The following is a 27461-nucleotide window of genomic DNA, read 5'->3' on the forward strand; positions in this document are numbered from 1 at the left end:
CTTTTAAAGAAAAAAAAAGTTTTTGAATTTAATACCACATACTTCTTTCAGAGGTCCTGAACAGTACAGCAACAAATTGTAAATTGCTTCTTCTTTTTTTAGTGATGTACATTTCTAATTCATGTTCATTTGTAGTATCCATTTGTAGTTTCTTTTGGATAGAAACATTGGTGCTACGACTGGGCAATACAGCACACTTCTAGTCATCTAGGACTCAACCTTGAAGAAAAAAATAAACATGGAGGTAAAAGGACCATGAAAAAAGAGCTGGGGGTGAGTAGGAGAAAAGAAATCTGCTCTTTGAGAGCAACAAACTGTTCAATCTTCAGTCCCTTTATAGAGCCAATCCTGTGGACAAAAAACTCTGCCCAATCTTCAAATCACAAGTGATACTAAGAAGTCTGCGACAAAAGGAGTTTCTTGAAAAATTGTCATCAAGGTTGAACAGTTATTGACCATTCATGGCCTAAAAAGAATGATGTAACATTTCCACAAATCAACAAAGACTATTACACAATTTAGCAGTGCAAAGGGAAATGCAACCCTAATAGCAAACTAGTTTTGAGGGGTTTATATGAACCACATTCATGTCGAGATTCTGTTCATTTTCATAATATTTGTTACTCTGCAATCACACACAGCATGGTGTCTCCACTCATTGCACAATCCCCCAAAACATCAGAACAGAATGAGAGGCAAGGACTACTGTCATCAGTTTAGCATGTTATTTTCTCAGCTGATTGGGCGTGCGACACGGAAACAGAAACAGTCCAGGCTGTGGACTAATCAGAGTCATGATCCTGTACACACCGTCAGCCTGAGCTGGGAGGGGAAAGGCAATATCAAAGGGAAATCCAACCTTGATAGCAAACTAGTATTGAAGAAAGCAGAAAAATCAGAGAAGCAGACTGATGAAAGTTGGAACAAAATCAGAAAAAGTTTTGAAAGCTGTAATCACTAATGTATGGGCACTTCAAATTGGCTGAATCAGAAATGTCTCTATGACGAAGTGCGGCCAACTTTCCCATTCGTTTTAACACACAAGATTACAAAAATATAAATTCTTTTAAAAATCTATGACTCAGTAGTGTCTTCTCGTTTTAAAGAACCTTTAATGATATGCTATCCACAATATATTTGAGTAGTGCTCCAAGAGAGAAGAGAAGGCACTCAAGAGAAATGTATGATATTTTTGGGTATGACAAACGGGAGAGTTATCCGCAACTACGATACGTCACAATCCAGTACCCAAATTGCCAATTTGAGATTTGCATAGCTTTAGTGATCTCATATTTCAAACACTCATAACTTTCTTATTATTGATCAGATTTATTTCAAACTTTTGCCATTTTGTATCTCTTATTTTTTCTGCTTTCATAAAAATGAAATTATTACAAAGGTTGTTTTGCCCTTTAATGATAAATAAAGGGTGACATAATGAAGGGCTCTTGCAACTGCTTTTTGAAGGCAATCATCCTTAGTTTATCTATGAGGTTATCAATTGTTTAACATTGGTCAATCTCACAGTCTATAACAACAGGATCACAACATTTTCCCAAATCACCAATAACTATCATACATCTTATTGGCATTTCCATCCTGCATCAAAAATGTATTGGTTTTTTATTGGTTGAGAGCTCTTCACGCCGTGACCAAAAATAAACACACTATTTTGCAAAAGATACTAATTATGGCTAAGAATTATTGTTTATTTAAACTGTAAAATGTTAACAAATTTTGTGATAATCTTTTACAATTTAATAAATTTTATTAAAATTTAAAAAGAAAAAGTCTTATTTTGAATAAAAGATATACCCGCCTTGTTTTTGTGGTACTGGTTGAAATTATGTTCACCTTTTGCCCATGGTTTTAACCAGAACCTTTCAAGACAGTACATATTTGAATGATATTATCCAGTGTGTCACAAAAAAGCATTTTCTTGCAAGTGCCCATGACTGCAATTGCTCAATAATGCACACTTGTCATTGAGGTAATTATAGAATTAGTCCAATGTTTGTTTTCGCAGGGACCTTAACAGCATGGTCACAACATTCGCCCCAAATCAACAATGACTATTATGCAATTAAGCACCTCTTAACGATAGTACGTGCAAGTGCAGATATCATCACGTGTAATGGGAGCTCGTGCCATTGCCCAATATCATTCTTAATGTCATCAAATTTTGCAAATTGTTTATCAGTCATTCCTATAGCAAATAGCATGACATAACATACCTCCAAATCGACAATGTTTATTATGCAATTTGACATCTTTTACTGATAAGTGCAAATATTAGCTTAAGTTCAGGCGATATTTCTCATTAAAACTATTTGAACAGTTGCAAAATGCACAACTTTAAGTAATCTATTTCATCTGAAGAACATAGTTGATATCAGTTCTTTTAATTTACTCAGCATCACTTATCATGTGCACTGAATGGTAGTCAAAAGGGTGGCCTTTAGAATACAAAGTTATCTCTATATTCCAAAGAACAGAGGTAAACAAAATTTACCCAAATTCCCGAAATAGCTATTTCAGACCTTGGGAAAAAACGTACAAGTAACTATTTACAATACCATCAATGGGTCAAAAGAATCTAGATTTCTGGGAAATTCTGGGCCAAAACCTGACCCTTCATGGACAGACAGAAAAGGGCACAAACAGGAATGATAGAATGAAGATTAAAAAAGAAGAAGAAAAATTATAGCGGTCGACCACCTACACCTAAATTTCTTTATTGTCAGATCACGATGGTAAATTCCTAGAACAGTGTAGTTGTAGATAAGAATAGAATTGAATTTTGAGTTAAAAGTGACCATTCCTCTTGTCACAATACAAATACTCCATTATAATTAATCATTTGATTAAATTTTTTTCTTTTTTTTCTGACTTGTTTTTCAATACAGATCGATTAATCGATCTTATTTACTGGGTGTAAGCCACAAATATGTTTAAATAATTGAAATTTTTCCCAGGAAGCATTACATTTATAAAAATATATATTAATCATATTTCATTTAATTCATTATTGATTATTCATATTCAAACACTTTCACTCCTTGTCCGTTCGTTTTGCATGAATTTCTTTAAATCACTCACAATGACTTTTCCCAACAAAACTTCATCATCATGCAATGTGAACTTTAAAAATATTCAAAGCATCACAAACATTGTTTTTTCAAACAAACACCCCCAAAATGCACACCACAACATAATTTTTTCTTCAGAAGCAAGACTCTTCAAAGCATGATAGGGGAGAGAATTGCCAAAGTAATCAACACAAATAATGTGTAAATACAGGTACTATAGATAATTACTGAATAGCTTTCAGAACAAACTCTACATTAATAATTATCCTTCTACAATAAATTCATGTTTGATCGTTTCATTTATATCAAATACTCCCATACTTCTAAACAGAAATGAAACCTTTAATTTGTGTAATTGTGATGTTTTCTTACCCCGCATTTCATTTTTTTTTTTAGCTCACCTGAGCCAAAGTGTCTTTGTGAGCTATTGCTATCGCTTTGTGTCCATTGCCATACACATTCTACATTTTCAGCTTCTTTAAACCTCCTACACTCCACACTTACACAATATACACTCACACAACACACTCACAAACTCATACACAAAGATCTTTTAAACACTTTTTCATTTTAAGGTTTACCTTAAGATTTTTTCTTTCTTTTTGACGCTGCTATCCTAGTCAAGTATCGCTTATGATTGCGATCTCCTGCACTTTTTCAACAGATAGTTTGGATAATACTTTAAATTTAAAATAATATGTTATAGAAATATTAAGTCTCTTTATTATATGAACATATGTAAAAAAAACAAAAAAACATTTGACATGAAGTTATTATTGTTTGTATATTTTGTATTATACCTTACGTTTATATGTTCTTTGTTATTCTGTTATTATATTTGGAAAAATGCAGAAATGAAATCAAATATCACAGATGTGGAATTCTCTACGCATAGCAATCATGAATATCTCTTTTGATGCTTTGGGTAAAAGCTCTGTTGACTTACCTTTTCTCACAGTAGTAATGTATTTTTGTCACAATAAAATGTATTTCGCTCTTTATTTGATTCTACCGCAATGCACATAGAGAATTACGTATCAATTACAATGCCATACATTGTACATTAATCATCATTATTATTATCATTGTAACTGGCGTTGTTGTTGTTATTGTCGTTTTCATCGTCATTTTTATCTTTATCGTTATAATTATTTTATTATTGTTTTTATTGTTATCATTTATATTATTATTATTATTACTATCATTTTAGTGATTATCTTTATTGACAGAAACAATATTTGTAGATTTTTATTTCTTACCTCAATTTTCCCTGTTCTAGCTTCTGCATGATGTCTCTAAGAATGTCTGTAATGCCAAAGCTAAGGAAAGATTTCTGGAAAAGAACTGAATACAGAGATGCCAAGTTCAAAGGTCGGCAATGCGTGACATTTTCATGATTCGGCGCGCAAGCGCGTGCGAGGGTATTACACGTATAAGGTATAGCGTTTTTTCAAAATCTAGCGCGCGCGTCGTGCGTAAGAGCATTTTCAGACACTCGAAATGCGTGATGTCACGCCTAATGCGTGATACTTGGTAGCTCTGTGAATACATAAGAGGTCTAGAGGCTTAGCTCCATCAAAATATGTTTTAAATTTGTTCAGAAAACAATTCAAATTTAAGAGACAGATTGAATTCAACTTCATGTTTGTATTTAAAAAGAAATGTATGATCACGAATCAAATGTTCCTGGCAACGACGGAAACATTTTGTCTCTAGATGTGGTTGAGATATCTCTTTTTTTTCTTGATAAATGAACCTTCAAATTGTTTAGCTGGTATGCAATAAACAAAGCAGCTACATGTAGACACATTTACGAATGAAAGATTCCCTGCAAAAATGAAAAAAGTCTGTCTCTTAAACTTTAAACAAAAATGTCTTCATAATTAATCAAAGAAATGATGGTATGCATCAATCAAAGCAGTTACAAAAACAATAATTGCTATTTCTGGGTCTACTTTTCAATTCTATTCAATTTATTTCTCCACGAATGCCAAACATAAGAAAATACATACAATAACATACATACATACAATACAATAATAGAACACCTACAGTATCTATAAAGCGACTCTACATGTATACACACTTATGAAAAAATATTCCCTGCAAAAATGGAAAAAGTCTGTCTCTTAAACTTAAACCAAAAATATGATTAAACAATTAACTCTTAAAGGCCCACTGTACTACCTGTAGGTACACTTGCTTCCTCAATATAGAAAACAATGCCAAATCGGTGACCATTGGTCCCCCATGATCCTCTTTTTCTTGTTAATTGAGAGCTGAGTTGATGAGATAACCATCTGTCAGTGACCTTCCTGGGTGGTCTAATCCCTCCTAGTCAAACTAGTACAGATGGACTACAAGAAACCCTACATACTGGGAGACACAGGGTAGGGTGCTTCAGAGGCATCCCGACTCCTAGTAAAAAAAAAAGGGGTACACACGTATTCAACAATGAGAGAAATGGGGGGGGGGGGGGTGTTTCACAAAGATCCTAAGCTCTGCTTCTAGTTAGTTCCTCTTTTCTCATGCTTTTTCTATTATATTTGTTGTTTCATTGCATATTTTTGTAATATGATTATTCATTGTATTGTTTTGCATGAGAAATAAAATCATTTGAATTTGAATAATGAAATATATTGAAAAGCAAAAATTCAAGTATTTTAGACTTTTCATAAATTCCACATCAAGAACATGAAATCTCCCACGATAATAGAAAGTATGAATGATTTGAATCAACATTTTATGCCTTTTAAAATAACTTTTACAAAATATTTTCAAGGATGCTAACGGCTTTCCATGATTGTTAAGTCCAACCTAGAGATAAACATAACTTAGGATCTTTGTGAAACACCCCCATGGTGAGATCTAGCGGTAATATCCTACATGTATGTAAGGTCAGCTCTCTGCCTTCGCTTACCAACTAACTCAGACTGACTCCGATTTTGAGATTAAGTCACGTCTTTTGGACGGTGACGTTAAAGGTCGGTCCCAGACATAAATAATCATACATAAATATATCTGATTGATACTTGTGTGTATTAAAGAACATAATCACACAAAAGAACTACTTTTAGACACTGATCTTCAGGCGCAAAGGATACGCAAATATTTGCCAAGCTTGTGAGAAGACAGGGTCCATATGGAGTCGTTGAGGAAACAAACACTAGCACCCTTCAACTGCAGAAGCCTGGAGTCTGGAGGATCCAGCTACATTTACAAGGGGAAGCAAGAGAAGGAGTTTTAAAAATGTTGGCATCATTTGGAACAAACATACAAACAAACAGCAAAAAAAGAAAACAAAAAAATTAAATAACAACATCATCAAAAATGATAGGTACATGTATACCCTTCAACTGCTTGAGCATCACTTGGAACGGATATATGTTTCCATTATTATTATTATTTATATTCTGCACTATTCCCAGAGCGGCCCAAAGCGTTTACAACAAGAAGAATCCTGCAAAAAATGAAAATGAAAACTTACAGAATCCTAAAAATCTGGATTACAAAAAAGAATTGGTTTAAGTCCCTTTTTTGATGAAGAGACAGATGGTGATTGCCTGAGTATTAAAGGTACATGTAGCCTATTCCAATATCTAGATGCAGTTATAGTGAAATGTAGCAATCATTATTAAATTTTGAACAAGATAAATTGAACCTGAAAAAAAAGACTGCTCAGGGGAAACAGAAAATGTGGTCATTAAAGCAGGATTGATTGTATGGATTTATATATATATATATATATTTCCGGAAAAACAAACTTACTTGTAGATCTCTTTGTGACGTGACCCAACGGCCCCCGACCCCTAGTGCCGAGATGACCTTATGCTTCTCAGGGAGGTCAGTTTTCCTCTTGGATTTGGGGGATTGGCCTGCCTCCTCGTCTATTTCATTGGGATACATGTTCACTATTGCAGAAATAATTAAAACAAAAATTATTATGGACTAAAATTAATGTACAGTAAACCTATCTTGAGGACATGCAGACTAGAGCCTTGGTTAGGTAGCATTAAAGGCATCATTTAACAATGTTAAATGTAAGATGCATGGCCCTATGGTTAATCAGTGTCTGTGATATGGTGTAATATTGAAGCACTAAAATAAATTGCACTTCAAAGTGATCTTGGTAATCAGAAAGGCTTGTAAAAGTCATGGGATTCCTGACTGACCTAAAGGCATCAAGTCTTTTGTCTTCTGTGTGCATGGCTGATTGTCAAGGAAACGGAGTTAAGTCTTTTGTCAACTCTGTTTGTTGCTATGGCAGGCAGCCAGTGAAGATGAACTTGTTTCATCAAATTATGGAAATGCAAGCATTACTTTAAACAAACAGAACTTTGTTATTCCTGGCTCATTTTTCCTGATTGAGGTGTCATACGAAAGGGCAGAAAATGAACTTTCTAAAAATATGATTTTCTCTTTGAAATTCAGATACCGCCTGCCAAATAACTTTAAGGTTTCCTCTCTTCAAATTGTTTTTAATTACTTATGCATGAAATATGCATCATATGAGTTGCATCAAATGAAAGAGGAGGATCTAAGCTTGATGAATATGTGTCATTTATTAATTATAATTGTGATTAAGTTATGATAAAACGGTGAAATTTTTTTGGTTTCGTTTTTTTTCTGGGTCGCACTGTATTATTTCTGTTAAAAGCATTTGTTGACTTTCATTCTCCTTTAATATCAAAATGCAGAGGCACGAAAGACGTGTCTGGATCCCCGTCTCGACCGCAAAACTTAGCCAAATCAAGACAATACTGGGTGTATTTACCAGCCCCTATCTCAACAATGTGGTTCGACTTCTGTGTGACAAAAGTATGATTTCTGAGAATTATGTCTTTTGTGTTCCTTTTTTTCCTCATCACATCACGCTATGATTTGTACATAATGTGGCAAGCCATATGTCAATAAATCTTTTGTTTCGCTTTAAAAGCAAAAGATAACTTGAATTTGTACAATAAGACCTTTCCAATTGTGTTGACGAGAATGCTTTTCACGTGAGGAGGGCGTGTTCACTTGATCAGGGGGGCATTTCACAAAACTTGTCCTCAGTGACAAATGAGTTTTTGTTATAAGCTACTAAAATCCTTGCTTCTGATTGGTTATCAACAGATTTGTCACTGATTTTTGGCATTTTTCATTGAAGAAAGGCTTTGTGAAACGGGTCCCAGGTAGTCGACACACTTTGTTCACTTCCCTTTGAAACCGTTTTGATTTCAGTCAACATCTGCTCACTGTACTAGTGAACATGGAACTCTGGAATCGGGATCAATAGGTCCAGGTGGGCGTTTCACAAAACTTGTCATCAGTGACAAATGACAGTTTTTGTTATAAGCTACTGAAATCCTTGCTTCTGATTGGTTATCAACAGATTTGTCACTGATTTTTGTCATTTTTCATTGAAAAAAAGCTTTGTGAAACAGGTCCCAGGTAGTCGACACACTTTGTTCACTTCCCTTTGAAACCGTTTTGATTTCAGTCAACATCTGCTCACTGTACTAGTGAACATGGAACATTGAAATCTGGATCAATAGGTCCAGGTGGGCGTTTCACAAAACTTGTCATCAGTGACAAATGACAGTTTTTGTTATAAGCTACTGAAATCCTTGCTTCTGATTGGTTATCAACAGATTTGTCACTGATTTTTGTCATTTTTCATTGAAAAAAAAGCTTTGTGAAACAGGTCCCAGGTAGTCGACACACTTTGTTCACTTCCCTTTGAAACCGTTTTGATTTCAGTCAACATCTGCTCACTGTACTAGTGAACATGGAACATTGAAATCTGGATCAATAGGTCCAGGTGGGCGTTTCACAAAACTTGTCATCAGTGACAAATGACAGTTTTTGTTATAATTAGCTACTGAAATCCTTGCTTCTGATTGGTTATCAACAGATTTGTCACCGATTTTTGTCATTTTTCATTGAAAAAAAAGCTTTGTGAAACAGGTCCCAAGTAGTCGACACACTTTGTTCACTTCCCTTTTCAGTCAACATCTGCTCACTGTACTAGTGAACATGGAACTCTGGAATCGGGATCAATATTGGTCAAGGTCTAAATTTGTCCTTCAATATCCTAACATCCATTTGAAATACACTTGTACATGCACTCATCAACGTTTGCCACCTTGTACCCAGGAGAGAAATGGCATTCAGGGATGGTGCCCAAAGCCATGCTGTTTGCAGTTAGTACATTACAGACTACATTTGGGCCAGTTTCAATCAAAGCGGAGATGGTGCACACAATGTGCGCTAGCATGATTGAATCAGATTAATTATTTAGACAGACTTTGCAGGTTCTGTACAGTGGAGGGGGGGGGCATACCCTTTCCCATGATTTTTTTTCTCTCTTTGTAAATTGAATAATCAAACTAATAGTGGATAATGCATTTTATTAGCACATGCACATGGCACAACAAAAAAATTGGAAACAACTAGTCCGTTAATTCCTCAGTTTCCTTGTTATGCAACAAATTCCTCTCATGAAATCAGTAAGAACTTGACGCAAATTACATATACTGTTTGGTTTAACAGAAGCTAAAAAGACAACTAACAGTGCCTAACAATGGAATTGATAAGATCACGCTGGGTGCAGCCTGCAACCTCATGGTACTTGGTTGCATGGTTGCCATCAAAATTCATCAAAATTGCAGCCTATAAGCATTCCTGCAGATTGTATAATTTCCCACTTTTCTGTGGCAGATCTGCCGCAGACTGTTCCTGTGGCATACTGGTATGTGGGAAGTCTGTAATAAAGTTTCTTTCTGCTGCAGACTGTTCCTGTGGCATACTGGTATGTGGGAAGTCTGCTGCAAAGTTTCTTTCTGCCGCATACTTACATGTATGCATACTCTTTACTTTCCTATGGGATCTCTTCTCCTAGATCATATTGAGAGTTGGCCAGAAACATCCATCATCACTTTAATACATGTAATATGTATAAGTTATACCCTCTCAGTTAGTACATTATTTTGCTGATTTATTCAAATAAAAATTAAAAAAATGATTCAGCTTCCATTCTTTTTATATTCAATGTACTATTTCATATTTTATAAATCATGTCGATCTAAATAAAATTACCAATATTTTGATCTTTAGAAATGAAATTACATGTATATTTTTCTAGGTCACAGCGAGCCTCTATGATATCTATGTTTTATGAAAAAATACACTTTTCGTTTATTTTTTCCAGTAATTTCTCAATCTACTCAAATATCGTAGAAAATATGTTTCTCTTTGTGTAAATTTCGAGGTCACATTTCATACTGTCCTTCTTTTGCAAAAGTGGAAAATAAAATCAATCAAACAAACAAACATCAAAAGGCATTAAAAGATCATTGAGTGGTTACCTAAAGTGCCCATCAATGCTAAAAGGCATTATATATCAATGCAAGAATACCTTCATTCAGTTATGTATCTCTTGCACATTTTGGTAGTAATAAATCTTATCTTTCAGTATACCTGCACTTAAGGGTGAGGTTTCCTTTAAGCTAGCTTCCATCGCGTTATATCTGAACGTGGCCCTTTATTAGTATGGGGCCCTGAAGTCAACACACAAAGCGATTTGAACCAAATATAGACTAGCAGCAATACCGTTATTTACCAGGTACATTTAGATAAACATCTGGGAGGGTTTTATATGTGGGTTAAATATTGCTTTGTGCATGCAATCCTTTTTCATCTCCTACAATACTTTCAAGTCTTTGCAATAAGATTTTTTTTCCATGCAGCCTAAAAAGCATTTTACTACTGGTTTACAGGATACTTTTAATCCACTTCAAAATACCAGTTGAGTGGCTTCAATCACACACACAAAACAAAATCATCAGAAGAAATACAAACAAACCCCAAACAAACCCTAAACAAACATACAATTCATTTTTCCTCTAACAAACTATGTGGGCCTTGAAATATGAACATGATTTCCAGGATACTTTTAATCCACTTCAAAATACCAGTTGAGTGGCTTCAAACACACACACAAAACAAAATCACCAGAAAAAATACAAACAAACCCCAAACAAACCCCAAACAAACCCCAAACAAACCCCAAACAAACATACAATTCATTTTTCCTCTAACAAACTATGTGGGCCTTGAAATATGAACATGAACCTCAACCATATCTGGGTTGAAAACCTCATTGCGAACTGCACGTAATCGAAATGCTTACAAACATACAAAATATATATGTATTAACTCATACACAAAAGGGGGATGTGGAAATTCGAATGACCTTGTCAAAAAATGCCCTTCGGCAATATTTTGCTTGCAATGTAAAACAAAATTTGTAATGGTATGCATCTGGTTCTATGATCCTATTCAGTTTATAACCGCAGGCAGGATATCAGTAAACTTAAAGATAAAGTTGAGTTCTGGTCATGCGATTACATTGTGAAAGAAACGTTGCGGAATTGATCAGAAAAGGTTGATCATCTAGCAAATAAGTATCGATGTGTACTGCAAGGTTCTGTAATCATCAAAATGATAAGAAATTTGACCCAGTCCTGGTACAAGCACTGTACACAGAAAGATGTATATGAGACTACACGAACATTGCATAAAAATCCGTCCTGATTTTTATGATGATACATGCCATATTTGGAATATTAAGGCATTAATTGAAGAGCCATGCTTTTCAGGGAACATTTTTTATCTGATGTTCTTCCATACTTGCATAATACAATGATAATGCTCACAAATTATTTTCACCTTTTCCCAGAACTCAACCTTCTCTTTAAGTGTACTAAAGAGACTTTAATAACATTGATGGTCTGATGGTTTCTTTGTTCGCACGTTTCGGGGCGTCATGATGTACAAGCACAATAGAGGCCCTGGCCTATTATCTACTTTTGTACTCATGATTTGTAATGTTTTTTATGATGCCAAATAAACTGAATTGAATTGTAAAGGTCTGCCCCTATATTATGATATCTAAAAAAAAAACTTTATATAACTTGCAAAGTTCAAGACCCTCTTAATATTTTTGTTCAATAAACAAAATTTGTTTTTGGAAGCTACCTGTATATATACAGTGCATCCCAGAAAAAACGAAACCGAGAATTATCGATGTTTTATCATAACTTAATCGCAATTATGATGACACATATAAATTTGTAAAGCTTAGATCCTCCTCTTTCATTTGATGCAACTCATATGATGCATATTTCACGCATGAGTGATTAAAAACAATTTGAAGAGAGGAAACCAAAAAGTCATTTGGCGGGCGGTATCTGAATCTCAAAGAGAAAATCACATTTCTAGAAAGTTCAATTTCTGCCCTTTCATATGACACCTGGGGGGTAAGGTCACTTTTTTTAATTTTTTTTTTTAATTGAGGGGGGGGGGTTCCTCCAAAACAGACACATAAAACAAACTTGAGGGGGAGTTAACCCCCCCCCCCCCCCCCCCCTGCGTACGTGCCTGTGTAGATCATAGACCAATTTACAAATGGTTCTAGACAAGTATACACCTTTTCGATGATGAATACTGTAGTTTGAAATTCTCTTTCGGAACTACTCTACAGAGGAAAACCAACAGTAATACAGAACTACATTTTTCAACTTTTGTGATCTGCTCCCTTTCTTCTCAATCTTGATCATTCCTTTCCCTTTCCATTTTCAATTGCACCTCATTTACTATAGTGTACAAACACCAAAAACTAAAACCCCAAATAGTCTCATCTAAATGTTTACTTTATTAAATCTTTGATCATCATCTTTTACCTTTTCTTTCCTTCTTCTTTATATTTTTTTCCTTTATTCATCGATTAAGCAGGGTTTTTGTTGACAATAGAATATTCAACAGCCTTTTCAGTAATGCTTCGGAAAGCCTGCATTTGTGAAAATTAGGAAAATAGTCTACTACGTTCTACTACACTAGCCCCACTACTACTCCTACTTCTACTACTATATGTTTCATACCTCCGTTATCCAAGATGCAATCCACCCCAAGACCACCGGTATCCTCTAAGCATTCATTGAGGACGGCAAACCTCTTACTTTCACTGGTATCTATCACATGTGCTGTAGAAACATGAGTAGAGAAAGGGTTGAAAAAGATGGTGATAATAATGAAAACAAAGGTAATATAAGGAGAGAAAACACAAGAGAGTGCATGCACTGTGGCGGTATTAATGTAAAGATGGTGGGTCCAGGTAAAAATAATAATAATAGTAGTTCGGTTCTTATATAGCGCATAATACGTTATGAAATAACATCTCTATGCGCTTCCAAAGAGGAAACAAATCAAGATAGTAAAAGATGGAGATGAAGAGGGAGAAAAGAAAGGGAAAGAGAATGAAAGATGAACAGAGAAACTCTGAAAAACAGAAGAGAGAGAGAGAGAGAGCAAGAATGACAGAAAGGCAAAGATTGGAGTGAGAGAGTGAGAGAGTAATTCGGGCTAATTCCTAAAACAAATAATACATTTATTCAAATAAAGATATCTTTTGAAGGTGATTAGCAAAAAGCAAGGAAGGTCTTTGTAATTCAAGTTTAAGTTTTATTTCCACATCTGATTTAAAAAAAATACAAGTACAATTTCTATACATTATGTACAATAATAAACCTTAAAATGAAACATCTTCAAATGAAATCATAATGTGGTGGGAAAAACAGAGGCCAATGGCCTATCAAGGTTATTCCCAAAGATAATACAATTTACATAAAAAGTTTCTTAAATATATAAAAACAAGATAGAAATACAAAGATTAAAATGCCACAAAACATCAACATATAGAATTAAATTGAATTGGTTTATTACAAAAATAAACATGACATGCAGCTCAAGGCCAATATTGTATGTTTTACTATACAGCAATCAGATATTTACAATGTAATAAAACAGTGTCGAAATACAAAAGCAATATTACAAAATAACAATGGCAACATCACACAGCAATATCATAAAAGATTTAGAAAAATGTATTGAAGATAAGTAACCACTAAAACATTCAAGGATAAATGAAATATTCAAAGAAAATTAAATGAGCGTATGTTCAGGAACATTAGGCTTATTATAAATTCAACTAAGCATATGTTCAGAAAATGAATTCAATTGAGCATACTGTATGTTCAGGAACTTCAGGTAATGTTCAAGAAAATCTTACCAAGTTCAGGTTTCATGTTCTCGAGTAGTGATCTTTCCTCTTCTGATGCCGTTGTAGTGATGACCTTAGCACCCCAACCCTGGGCCAACTGAATGCCAATGTAGCCTGCAGGCTAGAAAGAGAGAGAGAGATGGGAGACAAAACATCAAGAGTGTGTATTTTAGTATCCTATAATTCCTTTCATGACTATTAAAAGCGAATATGTTAAAGCTTATCTGCCGTAGTTTACAGGAGGGATTAGACCGCTCTGCAAGGTCACTGGACAGGTGGTTATCTCATCAACTCAGCTCTCAGTTAACATAAGAAAAAGAGGATCATGGGGGACCAATGGTCACCGATTAGGAATTGTTTGTTATATACAGGGCGCAAGTAGCTACCAGTAGTGCAGTGGGCCTTTAAATGGTGGTACTTTTTTGTACATATTGGGGAAAATGTTCAATAGTGAAAATTGTGTCATTGTATAAAATATAGCAGGAACTCTGAATATGGGTGATTCCACGAATTATGAGACCAGACAAACAATTTTTAAATCATTTTTTTCTTCCATTTTTTATGCCTAGGAAGGTTGAAATGAAGATTACATGTCTACCGGAAGATAGAATGGTGGATTTATTTTCTACCATTAATTTTATCCTTGCGACCCCCTTCAAGAGAATCATGGTACGAGACTTGGCGGGAGGTGCTCGGGCCTTGCACGGGTGGGCGAGTTTGCCTGTCCGGGGGCTCACCCGGAGCGTGTATGCGTTGGTTCAAGTAGGTATTAACAATGTATTGAGACGGTATACATGTGTATATTATGTAAATTGATATACGGAAATGCTTTTTAATAGAATCCCCCCATGTATATGTTATGGCTTCTGTACATGTATGTTTACTTTAAGGGTTTGTCCCATGTTTTCTATTTATATATTTTGTATTTTTTTATATTTTTCTTATATATTATACTTTTTGAATATGTAATTTGATAGTATTTTAAACTCTAGTTGGCCTACGATATATATATTCCTTGACCTTTTTCAAAAATCTTTCTCATCACGCCATGTCAAATTATCGAAGATCTTCTTCATCATAATTTGTAGGGAACCTACTCTTTACTAGCTTTGCATTTTATTAGATTTTCTTCATGTTTCACTATCAAATAAATATATCTGTCTTCTCATAAAAACTGTTAAATAACTTGATCAATAACTACATTTGTAAAATGTATCTAATTTCCTTTTATGTGATCATAATTTACAAAGAACTGTTTCACATTGTAATATTTGTACCATGTGAAATATGGGAGACAATAAACTGATGAGTAAATCTCTTCTCTACTCAACTTTCGCAAGCCTGGTCGTTCTGATCTGGTTCTGCCAATATATCAACTCTGATCATCACTAAAACCAGACGATCATGGGGAGATCAAGCATTTGCCTCAGCAGCTCCCCGATTGTGGAACAGTCTCCCTAACACACTTAAGGACTGTAAATCAGTAGATCATTTCAAGGCCAGCCTGAAAACTTATCTAATGGTCAACTTTAACTAATATAATCATTTCTACCATTTATGCAAGCATAATTGTATCTAAGTATAGTTTATATGTAGCTCATTGTAAGCACCTTGAGCACCCTCTGGGTGGATATGTTGGGCATTATAAATGTCTTTATTATTATTATTATTATTATTAAATTCTGTGCCATCTTACCCGAGCACCGTCCATGATAAGAATGGTCTCTCCTCCTTCAAGGTGGCCCAGATACCTCAGAGCAGTATACATCTTCATCCCTTCACCGATACAGCTAGCAGCATCCCTATAGCTCACCTTCCCAGGTTTTAACACTGCAAGAAAAAAAATAGAAGTTCAAAAAGATATTATTTAGTAAGAATTATCACAATGACAATAACAGAACAAGCTAGCAGCATCCCTATAGCTCACCTTCACAGGTTGAATCACTGCAAGAAAACAAATAGAAGTTCAAAAAGATATTATTTAGTAAGAATTATCACAATGACAATAACAGAACAGGCTAGCAGCATCCCTATAGCTCACCTTCACAGGTTGTATTACTGCAAGAAATAAAAAAAGTTCAACAAAATATTATACAGTATGAATTATGGCAATGATAATTAAAAAAAAAGATAATTATAAGTGGTGTCAATCTTCAATCTGTTGGTACCTCACAGCAGTATACATGTTCATCCCTTCATCAATACAGCTATAGCAGCATCTCTATAGCTCACCTTCTCAGGTTTTATCCTCTCCTATTCGCTCTGTACGGAAAATGTCATCAACTTTCAATTTCTTAGTTATTGATGACGTAATAGATTTTTGTTCATATATAGGGGGAATTTCTGATTGAACACCTTCTCTTACAGGAAAATATAAGTTCTGAACTTGTCCAGTACAGGGCAAATGGGAGGGGAGCTCGCAAGATATGTCACAGAGTCAGTTGCCAAATTGTGTTTGATTGATCGCCCCTTCATAACTGTCTTGTATCTAATCGGTGTTTGCTCAAACTTTTACTGACCTGTTTCTTTTTAATGTTCTGCTTCTATCAAAACCATTTTTATATCAGGGTAGAATTCCCCTTTAATGTTACCGACTATCACTAAACAAACAAGTCATAAAAACCAGAACCAGAACCCGTGTTAAGAGTCCTTGAAAATGACATACAATGGACGCATTCATGTTGGGTGCATTTACCCAAATATAGGTCCCCTGGAGTCTCGTTAAGAAGTGAAATGGAAAACTGGTAACATTATAAAAAAAAAAAACTATTTAAGGTACTATGTCCCATTTGTAGGGCAAAAAATGAAAAGGTTAAATTCCAATAGCATTTGAAAGTTCCCACAAAACAAAAGGGAATGAAAATGCATTTTTGTGGGAAAATAACAACCGTTAGTCGTCGAATCGAATTTAGCGATCGCGGTCGTTTAATTTAAATAGTCTGATTTTCAGACCTTGGTATCGAATGGTTGTACGTTTTGTGCTGTGCAAAGATTAAATCAGTTTAATCTTGGCCATTACAAGAGGTGGGTTATTGATGAGGACAAATGCTCATGTACCCTTTACAACTCCTTTTATGTATGTTGTTACCAAAGAAAAAAGAAGTCAGCCAGTCAGACAATAGTGTCGGACAGTGAAGTCTTGAAAGTAAACAGGTTTCCTTGCATAATTTGAATACTAGGACAATGCTTACATTTTAATTTCACGAATAGGACATACGTGACATATTCATAATTCCTGCAAAGTCCTACAGAATTTGATGTTGGCTGCAAAAGGGATACAATACCTTTAAAGATGCTGCAGCAAAATAAAACCGATGCCCAAAGTAAAATGCATTCTTTGCAACAACACAAGGATCATAGAGCACCCATCGGAGCATTTGTTAATGGCACGCAGACCTTCTAAAATCATGGTTTGTGTTTTGTCATGGCGGTATTTTTAACAGTTTACAGTTTCATGCCCACAAGGGATTTGTTTATTATGGTGCACCACAGATGATACGTATCATCTTTGAACAAACAAGTCGTAAAACCATATCTCATCATTATCTGTCCCTCATGCAGTGAAATACAATGTGCACATTTTGCCCATAGGCAGAATTAGAATTGATTTGAAAAAAATGAAGCATGAACTGAATGATAACTGCAGAGATGCCACCGTTAGAGATAAACCTGATGACTTCATGAAAGTATGTGTCCATCAAGTAGGTCTTCAAGTCAATGTACATGTAATTGTTCATCTAGCTGAAGTTCTGCTCCAAAACTGGAGCAGTGCCGGTGATGATTATTGAAGCGTACCTATAACAGACTGAGAAAAACAAATTCTCCACTCAAGGACATATCAGCTCTACTTACCTAGATAATTCTCATTGACGATGCAGTACTCTGCACATCCGGATGAGGGTGTGTCCATTGGTAGGATCCCTACAACATCATCTCCAACAGTAAACCTGGTAGCTGCAGATCCAACTGAGAAAGAGAACAGATAGTCATGGTCATTTTACAGCCAACAATGTTGAGTGGCCAACTCCCCTTAAAGGGCTTACTTTGAATCATTGGGTCAGATGCTCTCTCATGAAATGTAGGGGGTAATATTTGCGAAATAAACAAATGGTCAGGTCCAATTCAACCCACATTTTGTGAAAAGCCTGTGGCAAATCTACAAAAGGTTGTGTCATCTTCCACTTTCGTTTCACGAAAGGTCGCAACCACCCGACCAGACGCGATAACCTGATGAATCGAAGTAAGCCCTTTAAAGACTACGATGTGTATTCTTGAAAGACAGCTATAAACTTTAGACCAGCTTTAAGGTCTCATCATGACACTGACGATAATTATGACATTATTTGATCTAAGCAACAAAAATGTACTAAAGCTGAGAGAATCGATACTGAAGGCTCATCAGCAATACATGTACATGTAGCTACCATATTGGTTGTGAAGATCATTTAAAGTGCAAGATAATTGCAAACCATGCATTAATTCCAATCAAATATTCAATAAAACCTATTATGTGTTTTATTTAACGAAATTGCATATAATCTATGCTCAACCCCAATACATTCTTTGCTATCTTTCAGTCGAAGTTGGTATATTTGTTCTACCTTTTGTAACAATACCAGCTATCTGGACACCACATGGTATCTCTTGTCTTGACTGTCCCATGGCTTGCAGAAGTTCTACATCAACGTCCGAGAGGCCACAAGCCTTGATTCTGACCAGGACCTCTGATCCTCCTGGCTCTGGAATTGATTCCTGATAGGAATATAATTTATACACACAAACATAGTTAAAAAGGTATAGTCTTGAAAATAAACATTTGCAAAGAAACCAAGTTAATTTGCAGAGAATGCAACCTATATGCTTTTCAGTTTCTATAGGTTCCTGTACTTTTCACAGTTTTGTGCTTTTCTTGTCTGGGTTTCCTTTAAATGATAATACAGTCAAACCTGTCTATAGCGACCACCCAAGGGAAACACAAAAAGTGGCATTTGTGGACAGGTGGTCTTTGCAGACAGGTTTCTTTAGTACATGTTTTAATGAGAAACCATTTTCAAGGGAAACAAAAAATGTGGCCTTTGTAGACAGGTGGTCACTAAAGCAGGTTTGACTGTAGTTGTCAAACAAATTGGATGATATGTAATGTTGTAGTCTGAATAATTTATCAATTAGTATCATGATTTTTTAAAAATTATGAAACAATATGTATTTTATGGTTTTTTTGTATTGTATCTGAATGTGAAATGTGAAACCAATAAACTAAATCTCAAGAAGGCAACAGCAGGATACACCACCACACAAGTTACCCTAACCTTTACTCCAACCCTGGGCCCAACCTGAACCTTAACCCTAATACTAATCTGACCCCTGACCCTGACTATGACCGTAATACTGATGCATGGTGGGATATTCAGTTAAGCCTCTAAAAGCTACCAATCTACGATTCTTACCAAACTAATTTGAAAGATAATATGAATGAGCAATCCCCTGTCTTTATAGGTCATTCACACGCAAGAAAAGTGACAAATGAAATTGCAAATTGCAAAAGAAGATATATGATACTGGTACAGTATAAGACCACCTGTCTATAATGACCAAATATTTTCTTTGAACAGTCATTTGTATTCAAGTCTGTCTTTCAGTGACAGAAACATATTCTTTATAGACTAATTTCAGAATTTGAATTTCAAAACTTGGTCCAAAGATGGCGCTATTCATGAAAAGTGACTGACAAGTTTGTTTGTTTGCGTACTTGATTTTATTTCTGAGTTCAAAAAGATACAAATACAAATTCAAATTCAAAGTACAACCAGAACGTCAATGACGTAGCACTCATCTGCATCTTGCAACAACAAATATCATACGGTAAATGTGGTACACTTTTGAACTGGTCAAAAAATAAAAATTTGATCCCCTGGAAGGAACAAAAATTTGATGCATTTTTTGTTATTTTTGGAATAAATTAGAATAAATTACCATAATTAATTAATGGAGAAAAATTTCAAAATTCTGCGTAGAGGTATAGTGTACTAAAGTTAGCTCTATGATATACAGCAAATCAAATCAAAATCGGTCGAAATATGAAAAAAAAAAAGCAATTTTTGTGATTTTTTAATTATTTTTGGAATTAATTTGCATATACTGTACATGTAGTACCATAAATAATCAATGGAGCAAAATCTTAAAATTCTGTGTAAAAGTTTAGTGTTCCAAATTTAGCTCTACCAGATAAGGCAAACCAAATCAAAATCGGTCAAGAAATGAGGGAGAAGAAGCAATTTTTGTTATTATTGGAATACATTTGCATAAATTACCATAATTAATTAATGGAGAACAATTTCAAAATTCTGTGTAGAATTTTAGTGTACCAAAGTTAGCTCTACGATATAAAGCAAACCAAATCAAAATCAGTTGAAATATGAAGGAGAAGAAGCATTTTTGGTGATTTTTGAATTATTTTTGGAATAAATTTGCATAAATTACCATAATTAATCAATGGAGCAAGATCTCAATATTCTGTGTAGAAGTTTAGTGTTCCAAAATTAGCGCTACCAGATAAGGCAAACCAAATCAAAATCGGTCACGAAATGAGGGAGAAGAAGCAATTTTTTAATTATTTTTTGAATAAATTTGCATAAATTACCATAATTAATTAATTTCACGATTCTGTGTAGAAGTTTTAAATCCCCCTCCTAGCCCTATCATATGAAACAATCAGAATCAAAATCGGTTGAAAAATAATGAAGAATAAGCATTTGGAAACTGTGGAGGGACGGACGGACGACGAACGCCATGCCATGGCATAAGCTCATCAGGCCCTTCAGGCCGGATAAGCTAAAAATTTGAACAATAACAAATACAAAGAATAAACTGTTTACAAAAGTAATTACATAGAAAATCATGTACAATTATATCATACAATAAACATGTACGAAGCATACAAATAAGATAAGAAATATAGTAGATATTTTACAATAAATTAGAGAGGTAATTTAGAACGCAGGACCACCATCGTAAGCGGAAAGGCTGGAGATGGATGGCGGCCTCAAGTGATGTGCTCTGCAGAATCTTTATTTGTATAAATCATATCTGACCACAATAAATGGGACTTGGGGGGGGGAAGAAATAATGATAAAAATGAAGAAAAAAAAACATACAATAAGGGTTGAGATAGCCCTTTTTATTTCAGCCTTGCTGTATATATAATTTCTTATTGATACCTAGAGTGGGTTGGAAATTTGGAATTTATGTAAATGAGGAGGCGCTCATGCTTGAAAAAAAAAAGAAAGAAAAAAAGACCTTTTCATGACTTTAAAATTAATAATATTGGTCTAAGAGCAGAGGCAAAACATGCGGCGGGCCACCATCTTGGATTATAATGTATGCATTATAATCCAAGATGGCGGCCCGCATGTTTTGCCTCTGCTCTTAGACCAATATTATTAATTTCAAAGTCATGAAAAGGCACTAAATATCAACAAACATGGTCTCAAACAACTCCACATGAGAAAATAATCCCAGCTATGATTTTTTTTAAAGCATTTGATAGCCAAAAACTTGATATTTTCTGCCGATTTTTTTCTGATCATTTTAATTGATCGGCGATCGGAAATTATTATCCGATCACCCCTGAATCAGTTTTGTTCTTGAGATGGGCACCCCCCGGATATTTTCGTTTGATAGTTTATAAAAATACACCAATATATTATTCTTAGAAAAATATGATGTAATGAAGTTTGTGTCCAATGTTTTAGGTGTCAGTTGATAATCAAATGACAAAACTTCAACATTCCAAACGTTAAAAAAACATGTTTTAAACTATTCATTTTACACATTTGAAGATCTCGAAAGAAATATGGGTCTCAAAACTAAAGAATACACTTCAAACTATGGCTTGCGTGCTGTGGCGCTGCCCATCGACTAAATAGTTATGACAGAGATACGACAGTGTCAGAGGTGTCATAACTCCTTAGTCAGGATGTTACTTTTACTTACTTTACTTTAATATACAATGTTGTAGGTCTAAGCCTGTTCATCGATCCAGGATTCTTCCATGGTAACTGCGATTTGTGGAGGGAGGAGGTTGACGTGTAATAACATAAAACAACAGACAACACCTAGACCGGCTCATACAGAAGGCTAGCATTCTTTGACCAGTGACTATCAAGTCTATTCTTAAACGAGTTTACCGACTCAGCTACCACAACGCTTTCTGGGAGAACGTTCCACAGCTCCACGACTCTATTGGAATTCCAGACAACTCGCCACAAAGACAACCAGCCCCAAGACAACCCGCCACAATACCCTGGACATCTCGCCACAATACTCAGGACAACTCGCCACAGGCGAGTTGTCCAGGGTGGGGTGCCTTTTCGGACAACTCGCCACCCTTTTTTCCCCTCATGATTTCTAGATCTAAAATCCCTCGTCTTAGATGAAATTATCATTTTTCATGATTTTCGTGCTTTTATAAACACAGTCTTTACAAAGAATAGAGAATATAAAAGCTGACTTCCCTTGCAACAATAATATATTTTTGACAAACCGAAGGCATACGATCGCCAGATCATTGCGATAACTTCTCGGTATTTACATCTAGAGGCTTATAGCAGCTGCATTTTTCTGTCTCAGAAATTGTTTAATGGTCACAGGATACTGGAAGCACTGGCGTACTGATGGGGGGGGGGGGGATGGTTATTTGACCCGCGAAATAAAATTGAAATGTGATTTATTTCTAGATTTTCTGTGTTAGTTTCGTCAGAGGCGGCATTCTTCATTGGGAGGGGGGACACTGTGCCCCCACTTTTTCAGGTTCCCCTAAAGTGCCCCCTTTATCCTTTTCCCTTCTGATAATTTTTAATGGTAGGAAAAACTAGGAATTCATGAAAGGGTACTGGAAGTAGGGTGTCTGAACGATTTTTCAATTTTCAATTTGGGATCGTTTTTCACCATTTTTGTTTGTTATTTGAATAAAAAATGTAATCAGAATAATACATTTCAAATTTCAAGTCTCACCGATGTTTCTATCAAAAGATACAGCCCCTCCAAAACGCTGGTATATTCATATCATTTTGGTCAAAATCGACGAAAAAGACGTCCACGCAGAGTGTTGTTGTTTTGCTAAATTCAGACAAACAGCTGTATCGCGCGATATGCAAGTGTATGCATATCGTACGCATGTTGCTAAGCCAATGCGAGACTTGCAGCTTGAGCCACGCTGTCTCCGCGATATGTGCCATTGACTAGTACGTTCGCGCCATAGAACCCGGAAGTGAATACACGTTATAGTCAATGGCAATATCGCGGAGACAACGCAGCGAACAGCTATCCATACTTTCATTTACTATTCGCGCAGATGTTACGCGATGTAACCATGGTTTGGACTGAGCGGAGCTCACGCCTCCCTAATTAGCTGATTCCAAAAATGTGGGAAGGGTATTTTTAAACTGTTGGGGCGAGTGATCTCTTGGGGCTAGCGAAAAAATAAGTTCATACATATACATATTTTCCTTACGTCTAGCCGGACATAGGCCCGGGGGGCGCAGCTCAGGAAAGTGGCAAATTTTGGAGCTAGGATGCAAACAACATTTAAATCGCTGTTTTGACAAAGATATTTTTAGAATTTCGGGGGTGCGCCCCCTTGGGGAATATGGAGAAAAACCTGCTCTTTCATATGACACCTCATTTATTGAGTTTCACCTTCAGGATCACAAGCCCCAAAGGTTTGAATTTTTTTCATAAAATCATTGACCAAATTTCATGGTCGCGCAATGCACGTAGACTGCATAGGGATGTGTGCAATCTCTATGGGAAGTATTTTAGCACACAACATCGGGTGCGCGATCAGACACCCTACTGGAAGCACTGGCGTCCTGATGGGGGAGTGGGCAGTTGACCTGCGAAATAAAATTGAAATGTGGTTTATTTCTAGATCTTCTAGGTTAGTTTTGCACAGTCCAAAATAGATTCTTGTTGCAGGTCTTGTTGCAAGCGCAAGGAAAATCATCTTTAATCTTTAGAACAGCTCTCAAAATACTCACAATTTCCATGTTTCCTGTCAATGCTGTGTTTATAAAAGAATAATGAATACATAAAATGACAATTTCATCTAAGATCATGAAGATCATGACGATGAGGGATTTTAGATCTAGAAATCATGAGGGGAAAAAAGTGTGGCGAGTTGTCCGAAAAGGCACCCCACCCTGGACAACTCGCCTGTGGCGAGTTGTCCAGGGTATTGTGGCGAGATGTCCAGGGTATTGTGGCGGGTTGTCTTGCCTGGGGCGGGTTGTCTTTGTGGCGAGTTGTCTGGACCCCCTCTATTGCTAAAAAAAGTATATTCTGATATCTAGTCTTGAATATTTCTTTTCCAGTTTCCCAGAGTGACCTCAAGTTCTATCTTCTGTACTCAACTTAAAGGGAATCTCTTGCACATTGTACAAGCCATTCAAGTACTGTATGAAGGGGTGCCCAAAGTTCGCGGATATTTTTCTTTTCTTGCAAATTACAAAAAATCCAGATCAACATATATCATGTTCCATACGTCATAAGATTCGTAATTTATCATATAATCAGATTATATAACATTCCAATGCTTTATTTCCTTCAAATCAATGATAAGACGAGAATATCGGAAGCCTTACCACTACCGACGTCCGTCAAAAAGTGTGACCTAAGTTCGCGCATGATATTTACTGCCCTCTTGTGATGGGCTTTATTATATGTAAACATTCCAAAAAGTTACGTAGTCTCAGTCAGAAGCCGAACTTTATATTGAAACTTTGAAAAAGATAATAATTTCTCTCTATCATTGAAATATTGCCCGATAAAAATACCCTTGTTAAATTTTGCAAAAAAAAGACAATATTTTTCAATGTTTATGTGTTAATGACAATGTAGTCCCTATCTGCATGCCATTTGTTTGTTTGAAAAAAATATCATGTGTCTCCTTTTTATATGTCAGCCATTCACGAGTTCGCGCTCTTTTCTCTCTGTCTCTCCACTTTCCCCTTTTAAATTTGTATTCTATAACGAAACCCATAGATTCATTGAAATTCACAAACACAGATACGGTGGAAGCAGGCGCGCAGGTTCCGTTTTTTGCGTAAGAAATTGGAATTTTATCATTATTTTTCGGAGTCGATCCCTCTAATAAACTGATTTTCATATAAAAAAAACACAATTTGTTATGATAAAAAGCGTGAAAAAGCTAGCTTATTCACATTTTTATGTCGCATTTTGAACTTTGGAGTTGTCGACGGTGCTCAAAGATTTCGTTGTCTCAGTCCCACACAGGCATCGCGTATCGTTCTGCTGTTATAAGCGCTTTTAGTGTTAGTACGCGAACTTTGGTCACGCGCGAACTTTGGTCACACCACCATACACATTGATCATGTCCCCCCTTCTACGACTACGCCGGTGAACAAGAGTTGGTAGACCTAATTTGAGTTTGGTCAAGCGCTCCTGGCAAGATAAATTTCTCAGGCCAGGAATAATCTTTGTTGCACGTCTTTCTACGCTTTCCAACATCCTCTGTTCTCCTAGTCTGTACGAGTGCCAGCTAGCGAAGCCCGAACTCCATAGTTTCCAAGGCCAAGGGGCAATGAAGTTTGAGCCTTGAGGGCGGCACCCGAGCCCGCGCCCGCGACCGAGCCTATCGCCGCACGCCGCGCCATGCATGCAGGCGAGTGAGCAGGGGCGCTGGTCCGAGAATAAGGATCGTCTTCATAAACGAGGATCGTCTTCTTTAACACTGACCGATGCGTCCTCAAAAATAAGGACCGTCTGCATTTTTGCAGACGTTTCATATTTTTGATCGGCGCATTGGCGATGCAAAAAACGGATTCTGCAATGATTTTCTTGATGCAATTTACATTGACTTTGTACAGAGACCTTCACATTATGAGCAATAAATCCTTGGGAAGACGGACAACCCTTAAAAGTAGACGGACAACTAGTCTAGGGTTATTTTCCCCCGGGGAATCCATTTTTGGCATCGCCAGCGGGCCGTTCTGTAACATGAAACCCCCAGAGAGCCGATGAAAAAAAACGTCCTCGAAAATGCAGACGACCCTTATTTTTGAGGACACATTTTGTCTTCGTTTATGAGGATATCCTCGTTTATGAGGACGATCCTCATTCTCGGACCAGCGCCCCTACTGTACTGGTGAGATCATCAATCTTCCCGTGAATTATTGCCATAGATCTAGACCTCTACAGTCTATTTTTATCTACTTACATCGTTCCCGAGTAGAAGCTCCTTTTTGACGAGTGAGCCGTCTAATGTTACAGACCAATAAATAAATTTCATTATGAATTGGTTTACAACTAGATCTAGTCTATCTGACGTTGACTGTGTAGGGCCTACGTACGTACTCAATCAATGCATCAAATTTCCACATTTAATAGAAGCAGACGATATTAATGTCAAAGGTCACATCTAAAGCGTTTCACTACTGCATTTATAACACAGTATCCTATTGGTTTGTATAAAAGGGGCGTGGCAGAACATCTAGTTTTTGAGCAAAATTTGTGTTTTCTAATGGTTTTGTGAATGCGGATTATATTTTAATCATGTAATTATCCTTTTAGATGATAAAATTAGATATCTTTGTGGAATATACTCAGTAACTTATGACTTGAACTCAGTATGAGAAATGGTAGTAATCGGAAACTGACCAATCAATAGCGCTCTTATAAAGGGCGCCTTGATTACTTCCTGCATGTAAGATGGGGCGAGTCTTTTTTCGCTATTGCCTATCAAACTCCAAGATCGTGACTTTTATCTTGTCTAGCTATTATTAAAGAGGGGGAACTGTCATTGAACGCATTGTTTTCTTTAATATTACAATATACTACTGGTGAGTATGATTGCCATTGAATGTTCTGATTTATTGCATCTATTCTTAACAAATTCTAGACTAATTCGTGTCATGTCATGATTTGCAAGTTGCAATGCAAGTAAAGTGCACATCATGTTTGTTGTTTCACTTGAGATTATGTGCATGAGTTGTGAGTGTGAGTGCAGTGATAACTGTTTGAATGAATTAGCTGGACCCTATGCTGTCTGTGCAGTTAATAATTAGGTGGGCTGTATCTAATACAGACCACCTTATAATTTTGTTAAAATTGCCTTTATTATTTCTTTATTATTTATTTTTCTTATTTCGACCCACTTTTTTGTGAGCAAGATAATTTGAAAATGGCTCAATCAAATATCTTAAAATTTGGCACACATATGTATAGGCATATGAACAAGGCACAGCAAAGTTTTC

General features: G+C 36.0%; 2 protein-coding genes across 3 annotated transcripts in view; one reads left to right on the plus strand and one right to left on the minus strand.

Moving 5' to 3' along the window:
• Positions 1-26566, minus strand: part of LOC115918001 (quinone oxidoreductase-like protein 1) — a 48618-nt gene extending 22052 nt beyond the window's left edge. The window contains exons 1-9 of the mRNA XM_030995455.1: positions 26426-26566; positions 18792-18942; positions 18043-18156; positions 15887-16020; positions 14200-14311; positions 13013-13114; positions 6858-7000; positions 6194-6299; positions 4349-4394 (exon numbers count right to left, since the gene is read on the minus strand). Of these exons, the coding sequence (XP_030851315.1) occupies positions 4349-4394; positions 6194-6299; positions 6858-7000; positions 13013-13114; positions 14200-14311; positions 15887-16020; positions 18043-18156; positions 18792-18942; positions 26426-26497 (980 nt within the window). The 5' untranslated portion in view covers positions 26498-26566. The remainder of the gene's footprint in view (positions 1-4348; positions 4395-6193; positions 6300-6857; positions 7001-13012; positions 13115-14199; positions 14312-15886; positions 16021-18042; positions 18157-18791; positions 18943-26425) is intronic.
• A 312-nt stretch (positions 26567-26878) lies between these two features.
• LOC105441718 (intersectin-1) overlaps positions 26879-27461 on the plus strand; it is a 34712-nt gene continuing 34129 nt past the window's right edge. Inside the window, exon 1 of one of the 2 annotated variants that reach the window (XM_030995458.1) lies at positions 26879-27047. The gene's annotated coding sequence lies outside the window, so the exon portion shown is untranslated. The remainder of the gene's footprint in view (positions 27048-27461) is intronic. The other variant, XM_030995457.1, reaches the window with a different exon arrangement.

Source organism: Strongylocentrotus purpuratus, unplaced genomic scaffold (genome assembly GCF_000002235.5).
Source record: "Strongylocentrotus purpuratus isolate Spur 01 unplaced genomic scaffold, Spur_5.0 spur5_scaffold_21, whole genome shotgun sequence".
In the NCBI taxonomy this organism is placed as follows: Eukaryota; Metazoa; Echinodermata; class Echinoidea; order Camarodonta; family Strongylocentrotidae; genus Strongylocentrotus; species Strongylocentrotus purpuratus.